Below are 14,674 nucleotides of genomic sequence, written 5' to 3' on the forward strand. Positions count from 1 at the left end.
AGTGATCTCTGATCTGATTCAGCCTACTTTGCCAAAATTCCACACTAATATCTCTTTTTATGTAGTTGCTTATATTAGAGATGAATTAATTGTATCTGGGTGCTCACAGTCAACCTTTAAATATGATAAAGAAGGTGCTGTTTGCTTTGACATGCAAATCTTTTGCATGCTCCTGCTGTGCAGGAGTCTGTGGTGCTCCATGCTGCAGTGGGTGGCATCTCAGGAGTTTTCAATTGCCTCTATGAAGTGATGGACAAACACTTTATTTGTTCCTCTAGCACCATTTCAGAAAAAAAAAACCAAAAAAACCTTTAATTGTTGCCCTTGTGATTGGGATATTGATAACGATAGGACAAATATAAAGGAAGTCAGAGCAAGGAAAACTGCCATGGACTTTTGCTGTTTCATGGACTATTTAGAAAAAGGATATTAGTTTAATCCATTCTGAAGTAAGTTTCCATACTTCATAGGTCTTTCATGATGTATGTTCTTCAACATAGTAGAATTTGCTTCCTTGYTCAGTGTTAAAACAATCAGATTTTAGCTGTTTATGAGTTATTCTTGCAAGTATTAACTGATGTAGCATGATGGATATTCATAAATGACTGAAAATGTGAAAATATTTTCAAGTTTTTGTTTAAAGTTTGGAAGTGTTTGGAGCCTACGAGAGAGAGGAGAGGGAAACAAAAATAAATTGGGGACATTTATTGATATCAGAGTAKTTTTTCCAGGACTAGGTAATAAGCTTTGATATTTTAGAAGAAAAAAGTTTTTATAATTTCAGTTCTCTATTTATATCTCAGGTAGGAATAGTTTTAAGTCTGGGATATTTGGTGTGTAATTGTCTCATAGGAGCACTCTTTGCTGACGTAACTGAGAAAATGGAAATCCTAAAAGCACTGCTTCAGACATCTGAAATAACTTTACAGAATTGTTAAACTGTGGATATCTTAAATGTTACTAACTCTTTAAGTACTTTTATCTTCCATTGCTAAACCTTGTATTAATCAAGTGTTTTGAGAGGCTCTTATTGAGTTCATCTGATTTGAATTGTTTTTATAAACCGTATTTGCTTATAAAAACCCAAACAAATACATCTGGGAGAATAATTTGAGATAGAAGTAGAAAAGACAAGTGTAGGAGCCTGTAATACTGAACGTCTCATTTTATGTGCAAATCAATATATGATGGAGAACATCTATGTGTAGCATTTGTGCTCCTAAAATCTAAACTCATACGGACACCACACTTATAAATTTATGGTAGATGACAATTACTTAGCTACTGCACAGATGATCTGCTCTGGCAGAGTGGGACCTGCAGCCTTCCTTCAGTTGCTCTGGTATTGGCAGCACCTGAGCACCACGCTCCTTCAACAGGAGATGCACGGAATGACCCAGAAACTGCTTATCTAGGATGGTTTGGGGGGGCTGTAGGATGCACACGTTTCATCCAGGTCAAAAATTACCATGGAGAGCTTCTCTGTGCTGCTGCTGGGGTTGTGAGCCAAGTTCTGTGCTACAAATACCTTTTGACAGTTGCTAGTATCTCAGGGGTTGGGGAAAAAAATGTTCCTAATTTCCTTCTGACTCTGAGTATTTTCAGACCTGCCTAGGCGCTTGGGACCTAAAMGCCAAATTTGAGCCTGAAGAATGATTTTAGAAGCCTGAATACCACTTTGGATTGAATTATTAATGTGTATTTATTTGTTAYTCTTCATTGCAGCCAGCTGTTACAAACAGTGATATCATGTTTGTTAAAATTCACTGTCCATGGGAGACATTGTGCAAGTATGCAGAAAGAATGAACATCAGGATGCCTTTCAGGTACTGAAATGTGGAAACTATTTTTATTTTAAGGAGCTTGAATTCATTGCTTCATTTTAAAAATGTAGAACTTCCCCTAGGGGTACAGTGCCATCCCCTCATTGCATTGTGCCAGGTATGCTATATATTTTATTCAAGAAGATGGTAAGGAGAGAGGAAAAAGCAAAAAACATTGTGTTCTTTTTACTTTTACCTGTAGCATTTGTTTGCAGGCTTAAATGCAAGTCCAATCAAGCGTCTGTCTGTGGAACTTGCTGCTAATGGCTCACACACGGTTTTGGATTTCTGTGTTAAAGAAATTTCTCCTGCTAAAGTGGGTCCTTTATCTGTGTGCTAAACATCCTCTATTTACCAACCCTGGCATGCCTCTTTTTGCAATAAATACTGTAGGCAAGTTAATCTCTCCTGTAATGTTGCCTGCTTTCTTACAGGGGAAAAATGTTTTCCATTTGAGTAATTGTATTTTTCCAGAGAGGGAAGAGCTTTGTTGCTTATGTTGAAGCCATCAGGAATTAAACTGGTAATCAGATGGCAAAGCTGTGTGTGACCCAGGGGGGATACCCTCACAGCCTTCCTTTCTCACTTGAGCTGTCCTAAGCTCTACCTTGCTCGTCCCTGCTGATTGCACTGATCCCAAGCCAGAAACACAGGCAGAAGAACCCTGAGCTCAAAAAACTGTTTTAAATTCTCCAGTTCTATCCTGACCTTTCACATTGTTCAATGAATCCTTCGAGTTCTTTTTTTATGAAAAATATTTTCGTAATAGGCACGATTTGTGTGTTTAAGACTATAGGAAAGTGCCATTTGAGTTCTCTGGTTTGAACAATCCTTTGTCCACGTGTAAATATAGTGGTGTGTGTGTTTAAATATGTACATAAGCGTTCTAAATTACTATCCAAAAAATCATTTTCACCCCCGTTGATAGCTAGAGTCACTACATTATGTTGGGTTTTAGAACAGGTTTAAGTTCTTCATCCTTTTAATAACTTAACAGACCAGCAGTCCATGCCAGATAAAATTGGCCAAATTTTGCAAAAGAAAGGCTGACTTTTTCACTTTAAATAGGACCTTTTATGATAAGAACTGGTGATAAATGTGATATTAACTGTTAAGTCCTGGGCTTAAAGTGTGTGTTTATGGTAACGGGSTGATTCGTGTGGAAGACAAGTGCTGCTTGTTCTGACTGCTTTGYACAAGAGCAAGCTCAGGATACATTGGCCTGTAGTTTAAAGTGTTTGGGTTTTTGCTTGCTTTTAAAACAAGCAGTGTATATCTGATAATCATGTGAAGCTTTACAGTGTATTTCAGAAATGCAGTCGAAAGATTCATTTCATCTGTGTCTACGAGTATCCSTTGTGAAACAAATTATGCCTTAGTATAAAGAATAAATTAGATGCTTCTCTAATTTAGCTAGACTCTACGTAAAGCAGTTAAAAACAGTTAAGGTATTGAAGTGTGGGGTTTTTTTGGGGGGGGGGGGTTGTTTTGTTTTGTTCCCAAAACGGCAATGGCTTAAAAGCCTTTAATTTTTCTTTGTTTCTTTTGCTATTCTGCCTAATTCTATCAAGTCTCTGCCTGCCGAAAAGCTACTGGTTGGTAGATACAGARTTTTTCTTGTGGTCATGTGGTTTCTAGCCTATATTTCTTCCCCTTTCCTTTTAATATGCTCATAATGATATTGTTTTAGTATACCCTAATRAATCTCAAATACTATCGAGATGAGCAACTGTAGATCTTCTTAGATAGGGGTTCTTTTTTCTGTGATTATAGGTTAATAAGTTGCCATCCGAGGGAAACTTCATTTACTTAGAAGCAGAATTATATTCTGGTATGTTAGAATGAAAAGGGGGAAGCAAATGACTGAAAAACAATGTGCTAAGCCTTGAACTGAAGTATCTAAATAGTTTGCTTTAATTAAAAGAACTTAAATATAAAAGTAATTGCTTCAGGTAATGTTCTTAGATTTTTGAGGGTATGTAATGCTCTTCAGTTGCTTGCAAAATGTCAAGGGAAAGTGGTGAGGTACCCAAGAGAGCGATGATGGTGCAGTGTTTAATAAATAGCATTAATATTAAATGTTATAATATTAATGCTATTTAATGCATAACGTGCATAGGGTATTTAATACCATGAAGACTTGTGGTGATTTTTCTAAAACGAGTTTATGGTGTCAAGAAATACTAAGAGAGATCACATGGAGGGAATACTAATGTGAAGGCAGTTGAACTCTGTTGAGTGGGTTTCTTGTGAATGAATTAGTGATTACATCGGTATAAATGAAATCAAAAATTAAAATGCCAGTCAGAAACAATTTTCCAACTTGAAAGTATGTGAAATCAGAGCAGTGTAATGGCTTTCTGTATCTCAATTGCCTTTTAAAAATGTTTTTCACTTTTCTGTCTGTTATATGTTAAGTTATAATGTGTCCAATTGTCTTTGATAATGTATGTGTCCCTTTCATTTGCCTCTTGGTTATTCTCAGCTGATTTTTGCTGTTCTTTCAGGAAAAAATGTTATTACACTGACTGGAGGAGCAAAACCATGGGCAGGTTGGTGGGTGATCTGTAGCTTCTAATTTTGTCAAATAGTCACCCCGCTAAAGAAAATCCATGTTTGCAGTTGTAAATTTATCCACTCAATTTGGGGAGTAGATTGCTTTCCTGAAAACTCAATATATGCTAATTCAAGCTGCTAAAATATTCAGCTGCAACAAGATGCAGTAGTGTAAAGCTTTGCCAGATCTTATTTAGAAAAGTAARAAGTTTTATGCCGGGAAGGAGGAGGAGGAAAAAAACCTCATCCTGTCAGTAAGATTTAATACTGGGTCATCTCTGTAGCTGCATCTTCTGTCACTAAGATGTAAGATATTTTTGAGTGCATCATGTCTTATAGGATAAGCTGTACTAGTCAGCTATAAGCTTAAACACATAAAACGTAACTTCTCTCTAACGTGTCCTGTTGATCAGGACGAACTCGATGCACAGAAGTTGAAGTCTGTCGTGAATTTTTATTTCATAGCTGCTGGAACAACTGCAGTGAAACATCTTGAGCTCTCTAGGATTTAAGTTGTGCATCTTCAGTCTGCCATTAATATGAATATTTGAAAAGCATTCAGTTATAGCATAACTGCCTCCAAAATTGGGAATCTCCAGCATTTTACCCAGGATGGCATGAGAGGGTCAATAGAGGCAAATGCAGTAAGCCAGAAGCAACAGCAGCAGCAGCAACAGGTGAAAGAACCTGCAGGGATAAGGGGAAAACTGTGAGCTGTAATTGCTCCCTGTTGCTCTGGTAAAACATAATGATGTTGTGTATATCCTAATGAACTGTGGAAGAGAGATGAAAATTGCTGCATGAGGGAAATCTTCTGGAACGCTTCTCTATCACAGCTTTTCTTGGGAGGCATCCTGGGACGGGATTCCAGTTACCTTCTCCTGTCATTRCTTTAGATGATCCTGAGTTCTCGTGATTTCTCGGGAACAATTTGTATAGTCTTATGATAGCAATTGCAAGATCATCAGGTAGCAAAAATAACCCCCCAAACTGCTGAACCGTAAAGCGAGAAAATTTGGTTTACATAGGCTAACAAGGTATATTGAAATAAAATAATCTGTAGCATAAATTTACAACTGCATTTTTTCCTCTCCCCAGTCATTCATCTGCTTGCTTCATTTTCATGTGTGTTATGAGAAATGTAAGCGGTGGGAATTGTAATGCAAAGGCAAAATAAGAACTTTACTGGAAGATGGTCTTATTTTACCTGTCATCCATCTGCTGTGTCCTCGATGATAAATTAAAAAAAAAAAAAAAAAAAAAACTCCTTATTTAAAAGCACAGATGTCTGAAACATGCAAATAAACCCATAGAGTACCTGTGAACAAACTCAAAAAATACTTTTGGTGGCAGGTGAATAATTTTTGCCTAGAGATAAATACTGTTTCCTGTGCTGTATTATTTGGGAGAATTTGGAGATGGTTTTTTGTGACTATTTATTCTAGTACATTAAAGAGTACTGTGCACTAACTGATAGTGTRAAGGAGAAACTATATCTGCATATGCAAGCTCCAAAATTGCTGCCATACGTGTCCTGTCATTCCAACCTCTACTATTGTAACTGTTTTATGTTTCTTACGCTTTTTCATACTTTTCTGTACTCTAGCAAGTATCTCATTAGTATTTCTAAATTGGAAAGTGGAGTATATAAGAGTAAGGTATATGAGTTAGAATAAAGTATGTTAAAAACATGGTGTATCAAAGGTAAGATTTTGAATGAGTTGTCAATTAAGAATATGCTATGACATTATTATATTAGACTCCATGACATATGCTTGCTTTGAACTTATTTTTGTGTTTATCTGATAGCAACATTTATCTGCAGATRTTCTTAAAGAAAAAACAAACAAAACTGCAAAAGAATATTAAGGTATCTGGAGGTAAATGCAGTGCTTATGGTTTTTATATAATGGGTCACTCATGAGACCTACCTGTGTGCTATCTCCCTGCTTATTTATTTACATACCTTAAAAAAAATTCTTCAAAGAGGTTCTGGAATTGGCGATCATTTGGAATAAAACATCCATGAAATTCAGCTCGCTGTAGAACATGAGCTAAGCGAAGAGCTCTGTTGGGCTGGATTATTTTTACATGTGAGGAGATGAGATGTGGTCTTTAGCTGCAATATTCTGTGCTATTTGAAGGAATGAGTTTTGGAGTAACCCAGTGAGGTAATGGAAAAAACACATCTTAGATAAAACCCCTTTTTACTTCAGAGGAGAAGTTCCAAATGTAACATAAATCTCCTTTTTAGGTTATTCCAAATTTGTTTGTCATGATTTCATGTTGAGGAGACATGGGTTTTTAAAAAATGGTTTATTTCTCTAAGAGAAGATTCATCTACCATCCTTTTTATATTTTTGATGGGAAAATACCTGAAGCTTTTTGTATAACTATAAAATAATGTCTTGAAAAAAATCAGATATTTTATGTTTACATATTTTTGTAGCTTTTAAAGAAATCGACACCTGAACCAAGAAAAATGAAGAGAATAAAATGAAAACTTTATACTTAGATTYGCTGTGTGAAACTTAGTAGTGTGAGAGCCTCTTACAATTACAATAATGTAATTCTCAGGATAAAATATTATTGAATAAATGAGGCACATAAGGGATGCAGTTAGCTTTGTTTCAGCTTCCTGCACATAGTTATAATCTTTGGTTCATAAAGCATAATATCAAGTAGAGTTGTGTTACCAATACTATTTCATAAAGGCAGCATTTTTTGCTCATTGAGATTGAACCAAAATTTTCACTTTTATCCTTGATCATCTATTTAACACTAAAAAAATCCTCTAAACCAAGTCTTTTAATGCCAAAAGCTCTAATATCATGCTCTTTATATCAACTAAAAAATCTGAGAGCATGGTGGTTCTATTGTTCTTCATTTAGCATTATTATAGGGCAAAGTTAAATGGAAAATCTGTGTTTTTTCTGGATCTGACATGCTTCTGGTTTCACAATAGGAGCCTTCCTGTAAAATGAGATTTAGTCCTTAAATATTCACCTTTCATTGCAGTTCAGTATGAGAAAAATAGAGGTCTTTGAGGAGTGCTAAACTGAAGTTGCAAGAAGGTAATTTCTAGCATGCCCTGTAAAATTAACTATATTACACTATTTCTTTCTCTCTGTAAAACCTGTCCTGAGAGGACAAGTTTCTAGCAGAAAAAAAGCTATGAATGTTACCAGTGTAAAATATATACAGAGGAAAGCAAACAAAAATGATCATCTTGTTCACTATAGTAACAATTTGGAGAACTTAATCTAGTTATCTAGAAAATCTTGCAGAATAAGATTTTACGAAAACTGGCAGTGATTTGATTCAGAAAATTTTCTCTTGAGCAGTCCTTTATATAAATAAATAAAGAATTTAGTGTCGAAGTTGCCAGGGGAGGGAGGAAGTATTGACCTTGTGTTGGCCAGTGGATGTCGCAAATGAGCCAGCCTGCAAAATGATTTTGTGCCTACAAGTCTGTTAGTGATTTTTATCTATTGTCCCCATTTTTTCTCCCCAATCTCAACACCATCTGAAACCTTAACCTCACTAACTATAGATGAGTTGTGCTTGAGTCAGGCGAGCAGGACGAGGTCACAAAYCGTCACCCTTTATTCTGCTTTTGAACTGCTTGTTTTCCTGGGGCTCCTTAGTGGGGAGAACGTGGGGCCCGGATTTCGGTTGCAGGGCAGCGTTGCTGGGGATGTGCTGATGAGAAACGCGAGCGAGCGGCTCTGACTTCTGGTGGTCTCAGCTTGCAGAGGAATATGAGAGAGCTGAAAAGCTGGCTGCCCAGAAATCCGATGAAGCTGGATAAGGAGGCGCTGCCGGATCTGGAGGAGACAGATTGCTACACGGCCCCCTTCAGCCGCGCGCGCATCCACCAGTAAGTGCCAGCCGGGAAAGGCGGCCCCGAGCCCGCGGCGGGGCTTCCTTCCCACGTCTCAGCAAGTGCCGTGCAGGTCACCAGTAACAGATGGTCGCTAGCAAATACCCACTGTCATAGATGAGGGTTTTTTTCCTGCAGGTTTTCTCCTAAAGATTAAAAACTACCCTCTGACAACCACTCGACAGTTGCTCAATAGCATAGTCCRGCGTTTGCCTGAAAAAGGAGCACAGCCTTTTTGGTTGGGAGGTGTTCCTCTCCGTTACATAACAAAATGCAGACTGTTGCTCGCTGTGCTTAATTACAAAACTTGCTGAGACCAAGCTGAGGCATCTGTTGAAACTGGGAAAAGCTGGAAGCAAGCTAAAAACAGAGACGCTGCTTTTTAACCAAATGCACATTTTGAAGAGCGTTTTTTTCTGTGAAAGTGTAAATGTATCCGTGGAAGAACTGTATGATATGTATGTGTGCAGATCAGCRGGTTGAGGGTGACGTAGTTTAGCAGTGCTATTTTCTTCAATATAATTTTCTTTAAGGGCGAAAACAGTAAAAGACTTAAATTCTGCTGGTTTCTTAGTTTTTAGATTATTTTGGGATAGTTCTTTAGTACTGAAAAATTCACTTACAGTAAAAAATGTAACTTTTACTAGAGGGAGTTTCTTCTCAGTAAAGTAGCAGTATGTTCATCTCCTGAAAGGCCTGGAAAGGCAGAGTAACTGTGTTGTTATCTCAATTTGTGAGTAGTTTACTATACTGTGTTTAGTCACCTGTTTTTGGTGTCACTTCTCAGCCAAGTCAGCTGAAGTTTTGAGCTGCAGCAGTGTCACTTTTGGCACAACGGAGCAAGGGAAAGCTCCTGTGTGTCAGATTTTTGGCTCCCAGAATCAGAACCATTTGGGAAGGATGGGAAAGGCTTGGCTCCATCCTGCGAATCTCTAAGGAAGAGACTTGTGAAGCTGCTACTCAAGTGCCCGGTGTGGGGAGACTGCTATTTCCAGGCTGAATAGCAGTCCTAATAGTTCTTTGACCCAGACATAGGCTGAATTCATCAGTAAAACAAATTTGAGAACAATCCTCACTACTTCTGAAGATCTGATTTGTATTTTTAGATTTGTATTCAAAATAGAAATGATCTAGATGTTAGAAAAATATTCATTTTAGTGGCTTTAGTTGCTTGCTTTAGTTGGTGTAGTTGCTTGCTCACAATAAACTTGGATAATGAAAAATTTAACAGCTTATCCAGAGATGAGATGTAATATCTTACACCCTGTGCAGTTACCCCGAAATGGAAAGAGGCACTAAATCACTGTAAGAGAATATTGAGCTATTTTGTTTCCAACGCCCATGCATTGKTTTGCATATTAAAAACATTATTTTTTCAACAGTTTTACCATAAACAATAAAGACAGCTTCTTCAGCAACTCCACCCGAAGTAGAATAGTGCATCACATGCTACAGAGGACAAAGTATGAAGATGGCAAATCCAAAATGGGTGAGCATGCTGTGTGCTTTGTTCCCTTGAAGATGTGAACACTTGCTAGYCTTACTTGCCTGAACAGGTATCAGTTGAGTAAACTCAGTTTTTACCACCCCTTAAAATCTGTTTATTCAGTTAACAATAGAGCTGACTGAACATGACCATCAATAGTCATAGGATTCAATGAAAAATTGTCAGCTTTTTCACATAATATATTTTAAAATAAATCAGGGAGGCAACGATAACTTTGATAGCCAGCCACACTGAAGAGTATGTAAAGATCAGATTTAAGCAGAGATYAGATTAAAGATCAGCTAAGGAGAGGTTTCTGGGAGTGGTCCTAGCAGTTCTGCTGGCTTACAAGGCTTACAGTCCACAGGGTCAATGTGAGCTATACTGAGCTTATTTAAGGACACTCCTATTGCAGTACAATTTCTCAGAAGCTCTGATTCTTCATTTTAATAGATGTGTGTGACTTTGAATTTTATTGGAAGAATTTTTATATATGTGTATATGTACACACACACACTGTTGTACTTAGAGGTGTATATTTCTGATGGTGACAGAAATTACAGCAAGTTGTTGCCTGTGCTTGGTGAAGGAAGGCAGTCATAAGAAAAGTGCAGGGAACAAGGGTTCATATCCAATCCCCCTGAAGCTGATGGCAGACCTCATTTTGAGTTTAATTTGGCATAATAATTTTGAAGTAAGCACATCTGAAATCATGCATGAGAACTTATTTCTTGAGGAAACTGTTGGTTACAGGTATCCTTTCAAAGGTTATTGCATCTCTTTGTTATTGCTGATTATTTATTCATTCCTTATTAGGCTGATCACATAGCAGATCTATCTTGAAACCTCCCAGGAGCTGAATCAAGCCGGTATTGTGCAGAGCACACATCTTAGACAAGCTTCTGTGGCTGTGTTTAAACAAAATAACAACAAACAGGTTGGGTTTAACCCTGCAGGCCTTTGTCTGTCCGTACCACTCTCCGTGGGCTGGATCATCTGGTCAGCCATGAAATCTGTATCCCACGCTCTGATTAATGCGACACAACTGCGGCCGTGTTCTCACCCTTGGTCTGGCACGAGCCCCAGCTAGGGGAGAGCCGGGGCAGGCGTTAGGTTTAAGAAAGTCCCTCTAGTTTGACACATCCAGAAACCTCAAGGCTTTGCTTAGAGCTGGTCGCTGATGTGTTTAACAGCATCCTGAGCTGTTAATGGCAAGTGATGCTCTCAGGACGTAGCTTGAGATTTAGTGCTACTTGAAGACAAACATTAAAAGAAAATTGGCCTGGGATCTAATGGAGATCTAATCTCTTTATGTTTTTTCCTCTTAGGTATTAATAGATTACTAAATAATGGAACATATGAAGCTGCATTTCCTCCTCATGAGGTAACCTGTTTAATTTTATATTTTGTATTTTTTATTTAAAATAAAACTTCTGTTAATATTCAGAGATACTACTAATTTTTTGTCTTTTAACCTATTTTGCTATGTAATCTGTTCAGTCTTTTTTATTTATAGTCCTAATAGGATGTTGGCTTTCTGACTTTGCCTTATCAAAGCATTGCAATAATATTCCGGAGCAGCTTCATACTGATCTAGAATATTGTTATATTCACTCATTTTTTTTAATAAATAGACATTGTCTGTGGAGTTCTTAAAAAGAACATGAGTTGTTCCAATGAGTTGCTTTAAATTACTTCTGTGTGTCATACACAAAACGTTTGATTTTTCTGATACACTGCGTGGTGGATCAAGTTAGGGAAATGAGTTAATCATTTCCTGTTTGAGTAGTTTCTGTGTAGTTGTAGATAACTTGTGTTTGAAAATGTCTTCTTTAGTAGATCAAAGGCTACTTATAAACTTGTGAAATTAATGAAAAATGTGTCTTTGTCTTCAGGACTTTTGTGTCAGCCTTTGGGTATTGAAAAGGAGGAGGCAAGACACATCTTGAGTCATCTTAAACGCCTTTCATGCTATGATCACCCAGCCAGTGGCTTTGTAATTGCAGCTGCGAACTCTGGTGGCGCTGGCTGGATGCTGAGACATGATCTTGTCTTTCAGGGGCTGACCTGTGCTTTTCAGTTTGCTTTTCAGTTTTTTATGTAGTATTAATAATTGAACACAAGGATATGTTGAGGAGGAATATTTWAGATAAATAATTGAATATCGTTGGTAACACTTCAGTTAAATGTTAACACTGCAGAGCAGGAGAGGGTTCTTGAAGGCTGTCGGGAACATCAAGCAAGGGCTGGAAGGAGGCCTCTTGGGCCAGACTGGTGCTGTCTTTTGATTTTAGTGCCTCAGAGTCCTGTGTGGACTTGAGGATAATGCCAGTTCTGTTGTTTTCATCCTTTTTAGAAAAAAAATATCCTTGAAAGACCAGAAACAATGTGTTTTTCTATCCTTTTAATCAGGGATTAAATCAAATCGTAGGATGTATCTAGGAGAGGAGAATTAAGCTGATAGAGTAGAAATTTTTGAAATTTTGTAGGAGAGAAAAATAAATAGCATGTAGACAACTTGGGAAAACTTGTGAAACAAGGAGATAGGCTGAAGCACACAAACATCTGCTATTGAAATAGAAACAGTGCACATAAGGAGCTGGCTGCTTCTGTGTAGTCTTGTCCTGTTCTTTTGTCATTAGTTCCTAGAGAAAGTGGCCTTCCTGCACCACATCCCTTGCATCAAACTTGTGTGTTAGCTCCAGGTGATGTTTCCTGGAGTTACGCACAATAAATGAAACTGGCTTAATAAAAACAGGGATATTATAGAGATTTATAATTGTATTTTAAAGTCTAATAAATGCATGTCTTTTCCTTAGTGGCTAGTAAAATAGTTTTATGTCTTTGTACCTTTCAGGGGAGCCACAAAAGCAGACATCCCATCAAAACACACGGAGCGCAGAATCACAGGCACCTGTTATACGAGCGCTGGGCACGGTGGGGAATGTGGTACAAATACCAACCTCTGGATTTAATCAGGTAGAAATTCTTTCAAAAGCAGCCTGTTTCTGTGAGGTGAATAGCATGATAACCACAGTGCTAAAATCCCTGTGTTTTACTGTAAAATTTGTTAAAATTCCGCTATTTTATATGACAAAATAAGACACAGATTCTACGCGCTGTTTCTTCTGGCTTGTCTTTTGTTGTTTGCCTGTTTCTTTTAAGTGAGGCTGTATAAAGACACACAAATCCACTCACGTGGCAGTGAAAGAACATGAAAATTGCAGGCCACATCAGTTAAATCTTATAAAATACTTGCTTTWGTAAGAGCACGATTGATATCACGAGAATATCATGCCAGCCTGAATTAAAATGTATTGATTTGGGACTGCTGTTCAGCCAATAATTACAGCATCAACTCATAATCCAGTCTCCTTTTTAGAATTATTCTACTACCAAGAAGACAGGGTCATTGTGAGTTTTATATTTAAACAACGTATGTATTTTTGTTTCTCTTGTAGGCGATACTTTGGTGAAAAAATTGGGCTGTATTTTGCCTGGTTGGGATGGTATACTGGAATGCTTATCCCCGCTGCCCTTGTTGGGCTCTTTGTTTTCCTTTATGGTTTATTTACAATGGATTCCAGCCAAGTAAGGTAAAATCCCTGTTAAAAACATACAAAATCCTTTGGATACTTAAAAAACCTACTGATGCTGCTTAAATAGTTAAACTTTTATATGCTTTCCAAATTTGATATTTGTGAAATGATAACCAAATGGGATAAYCAGGCTGGATGCTTAACACATCACGTGCTGCATCTGCAGTAATTCACATTCTGGCTGTAAGGAAACCCACCAAACACTGATTCAGCTGTAAAATACACTGCAATGGTTATCAGCCTAGCGAAGCCTGGCGGGTGGGCAAGCTGAGCAAATGTCCCTCTTTAGAACCGTCCTGCCTAGACCTGCCAGCATGTAGTGCAGCCGCAGAGCCTTCCATTTACTTAGCCTTGCCTAGCTCATGCCCTTGTTGTRTATGCAATTTTTTCCCCTCTAAATGTAGTGTAAATGTCATAGAACTTAAAATCTGATGTTTTTGTTTTTTTTTCTCTCCAATATGTTGATGTAAACTGCAGCAAGAAAACATGAATTAAGGGAGATTAACCAATTGAAGAGAGTTTTCAAGTTTCCTAGTGTTAGGGTTTCCCTCGGAGAGGGACTATGTCAGTTTAGAAGTAGTGGCAAGTGTGACAGTAAGGGCTGACTGTGCTTTTGGGAACTATTTCAGAGGAAAGCCCTCTGYTACAAAGGTTTGCATTGGGTGTCATCACACTGAGCAGTAACTGCTCTGAGCATTTTGACCTTGTTCAAAGTTGCTTTTTAGACTTTGGGCAGGCATAGTTTATCTTTGTTTATGGAATTGTCTTTATCTTGCATTTCACAGGGTGTTACTGTCATTACTGTGCCGTAATTGAGGGGCTATTATAGGTCTTCTATTACCAAGTTCATGAGTGATTTTATGACTTCAAATCATATTAAATGCAATACAAGGTAGTAAAAGTGTTGCTCAAGGAACTATGTTATCGTTATGATACCATTCTCTGYGTTAGTATCGTTTTAAAGCATCGAACAATGATATTCTGTGTTAAACAATGAACACAGTGCAGAGTGGCTGCMGCGTAAAGCACGAGCAGCCTGTGTGCTTTTCTTCAGGGATGTCCCTCTCCCTGTCAGCACCACGGAGGTGGCTTTGGCTTAGCTGGTGTGTAGCCTCCCTCCAGTGGCTGCGGAGAGAAAATGCCGTTTATTCTTCCCTTCCCTATGCCCAGCACCTTGGGCACCCAGCGAGTAAGCGAATGCAGGGAGGAAGAAGGTGGCCCAGGAGAGATGAGCAAAACACATCCTGCAAGCAGGAGTATAACGGACTCGTGTGAGCAAACACACGTGCCCGGCCGTATTTAGCAGCAGGAGTTTGTTGGTTCTGCC

General features: G+C 38.1%; 1 protein-coding gene across 1 annotated transcript in view; it reads left to right on the forward strand.

The window, feature by feature from the left end:
- The window catches only part of ANO3 (anoctamin 3), a 121,604-nt gene that overhangs the window by 76,549 nt on the left and 30,381 nt on the right, over positions 1 to 14,674 (forward strand). The window contains exons 6-12 of the mRNA XM_026041143.1: positions 1,726 to 1,826; positions 4,331 to 4,375; positions 8,128 to 8,259; positions 9,645 to 9,751; positions 11,077 to 11,132; positions 12,606 to 12,727; positions 13,210 to 13,344. Of these exons, the coding sequence (XP_025896928.1) occupies positions 1,726 to 1,826; positions 4,331 to 4,375; positions 8,128 to 8,259; positions 9,645 to 9,751; positions 11,077 to 11,132; positions 12,606 to 12,727; positions 13,210 to 13,344 (698 nt within the window). The remainder of the gene's footprint in view (positions 1 to 1,725; positions 1,827 to 4,330; positions 4,376 to 8,127; positions 8,260 to 9,644; positions 9,752 to 11,076; positions 11,133 to 12,605; positions 12,728 to 13,209; positions 13,345 to 14,674) is intronic.

The sequence above is a fragment of the Nothoprocta perdicaria genome, unplaced genomic scaffold (genome assembly GCF_003342845.1).
Source record: "Nothoprocta perdicaria isolate Ctin4 unplaced genomic scaffold, notPer1 scaffold_28, whole genome shotgun sequence".
In the NCBI taxonomy this organism is placed as follows: Eukaryota; Metazoa; Chordata; class Aves; order Tinamiformes; family Tinamidae; genus Nothoprocta; species Nothoprocta perdicaria.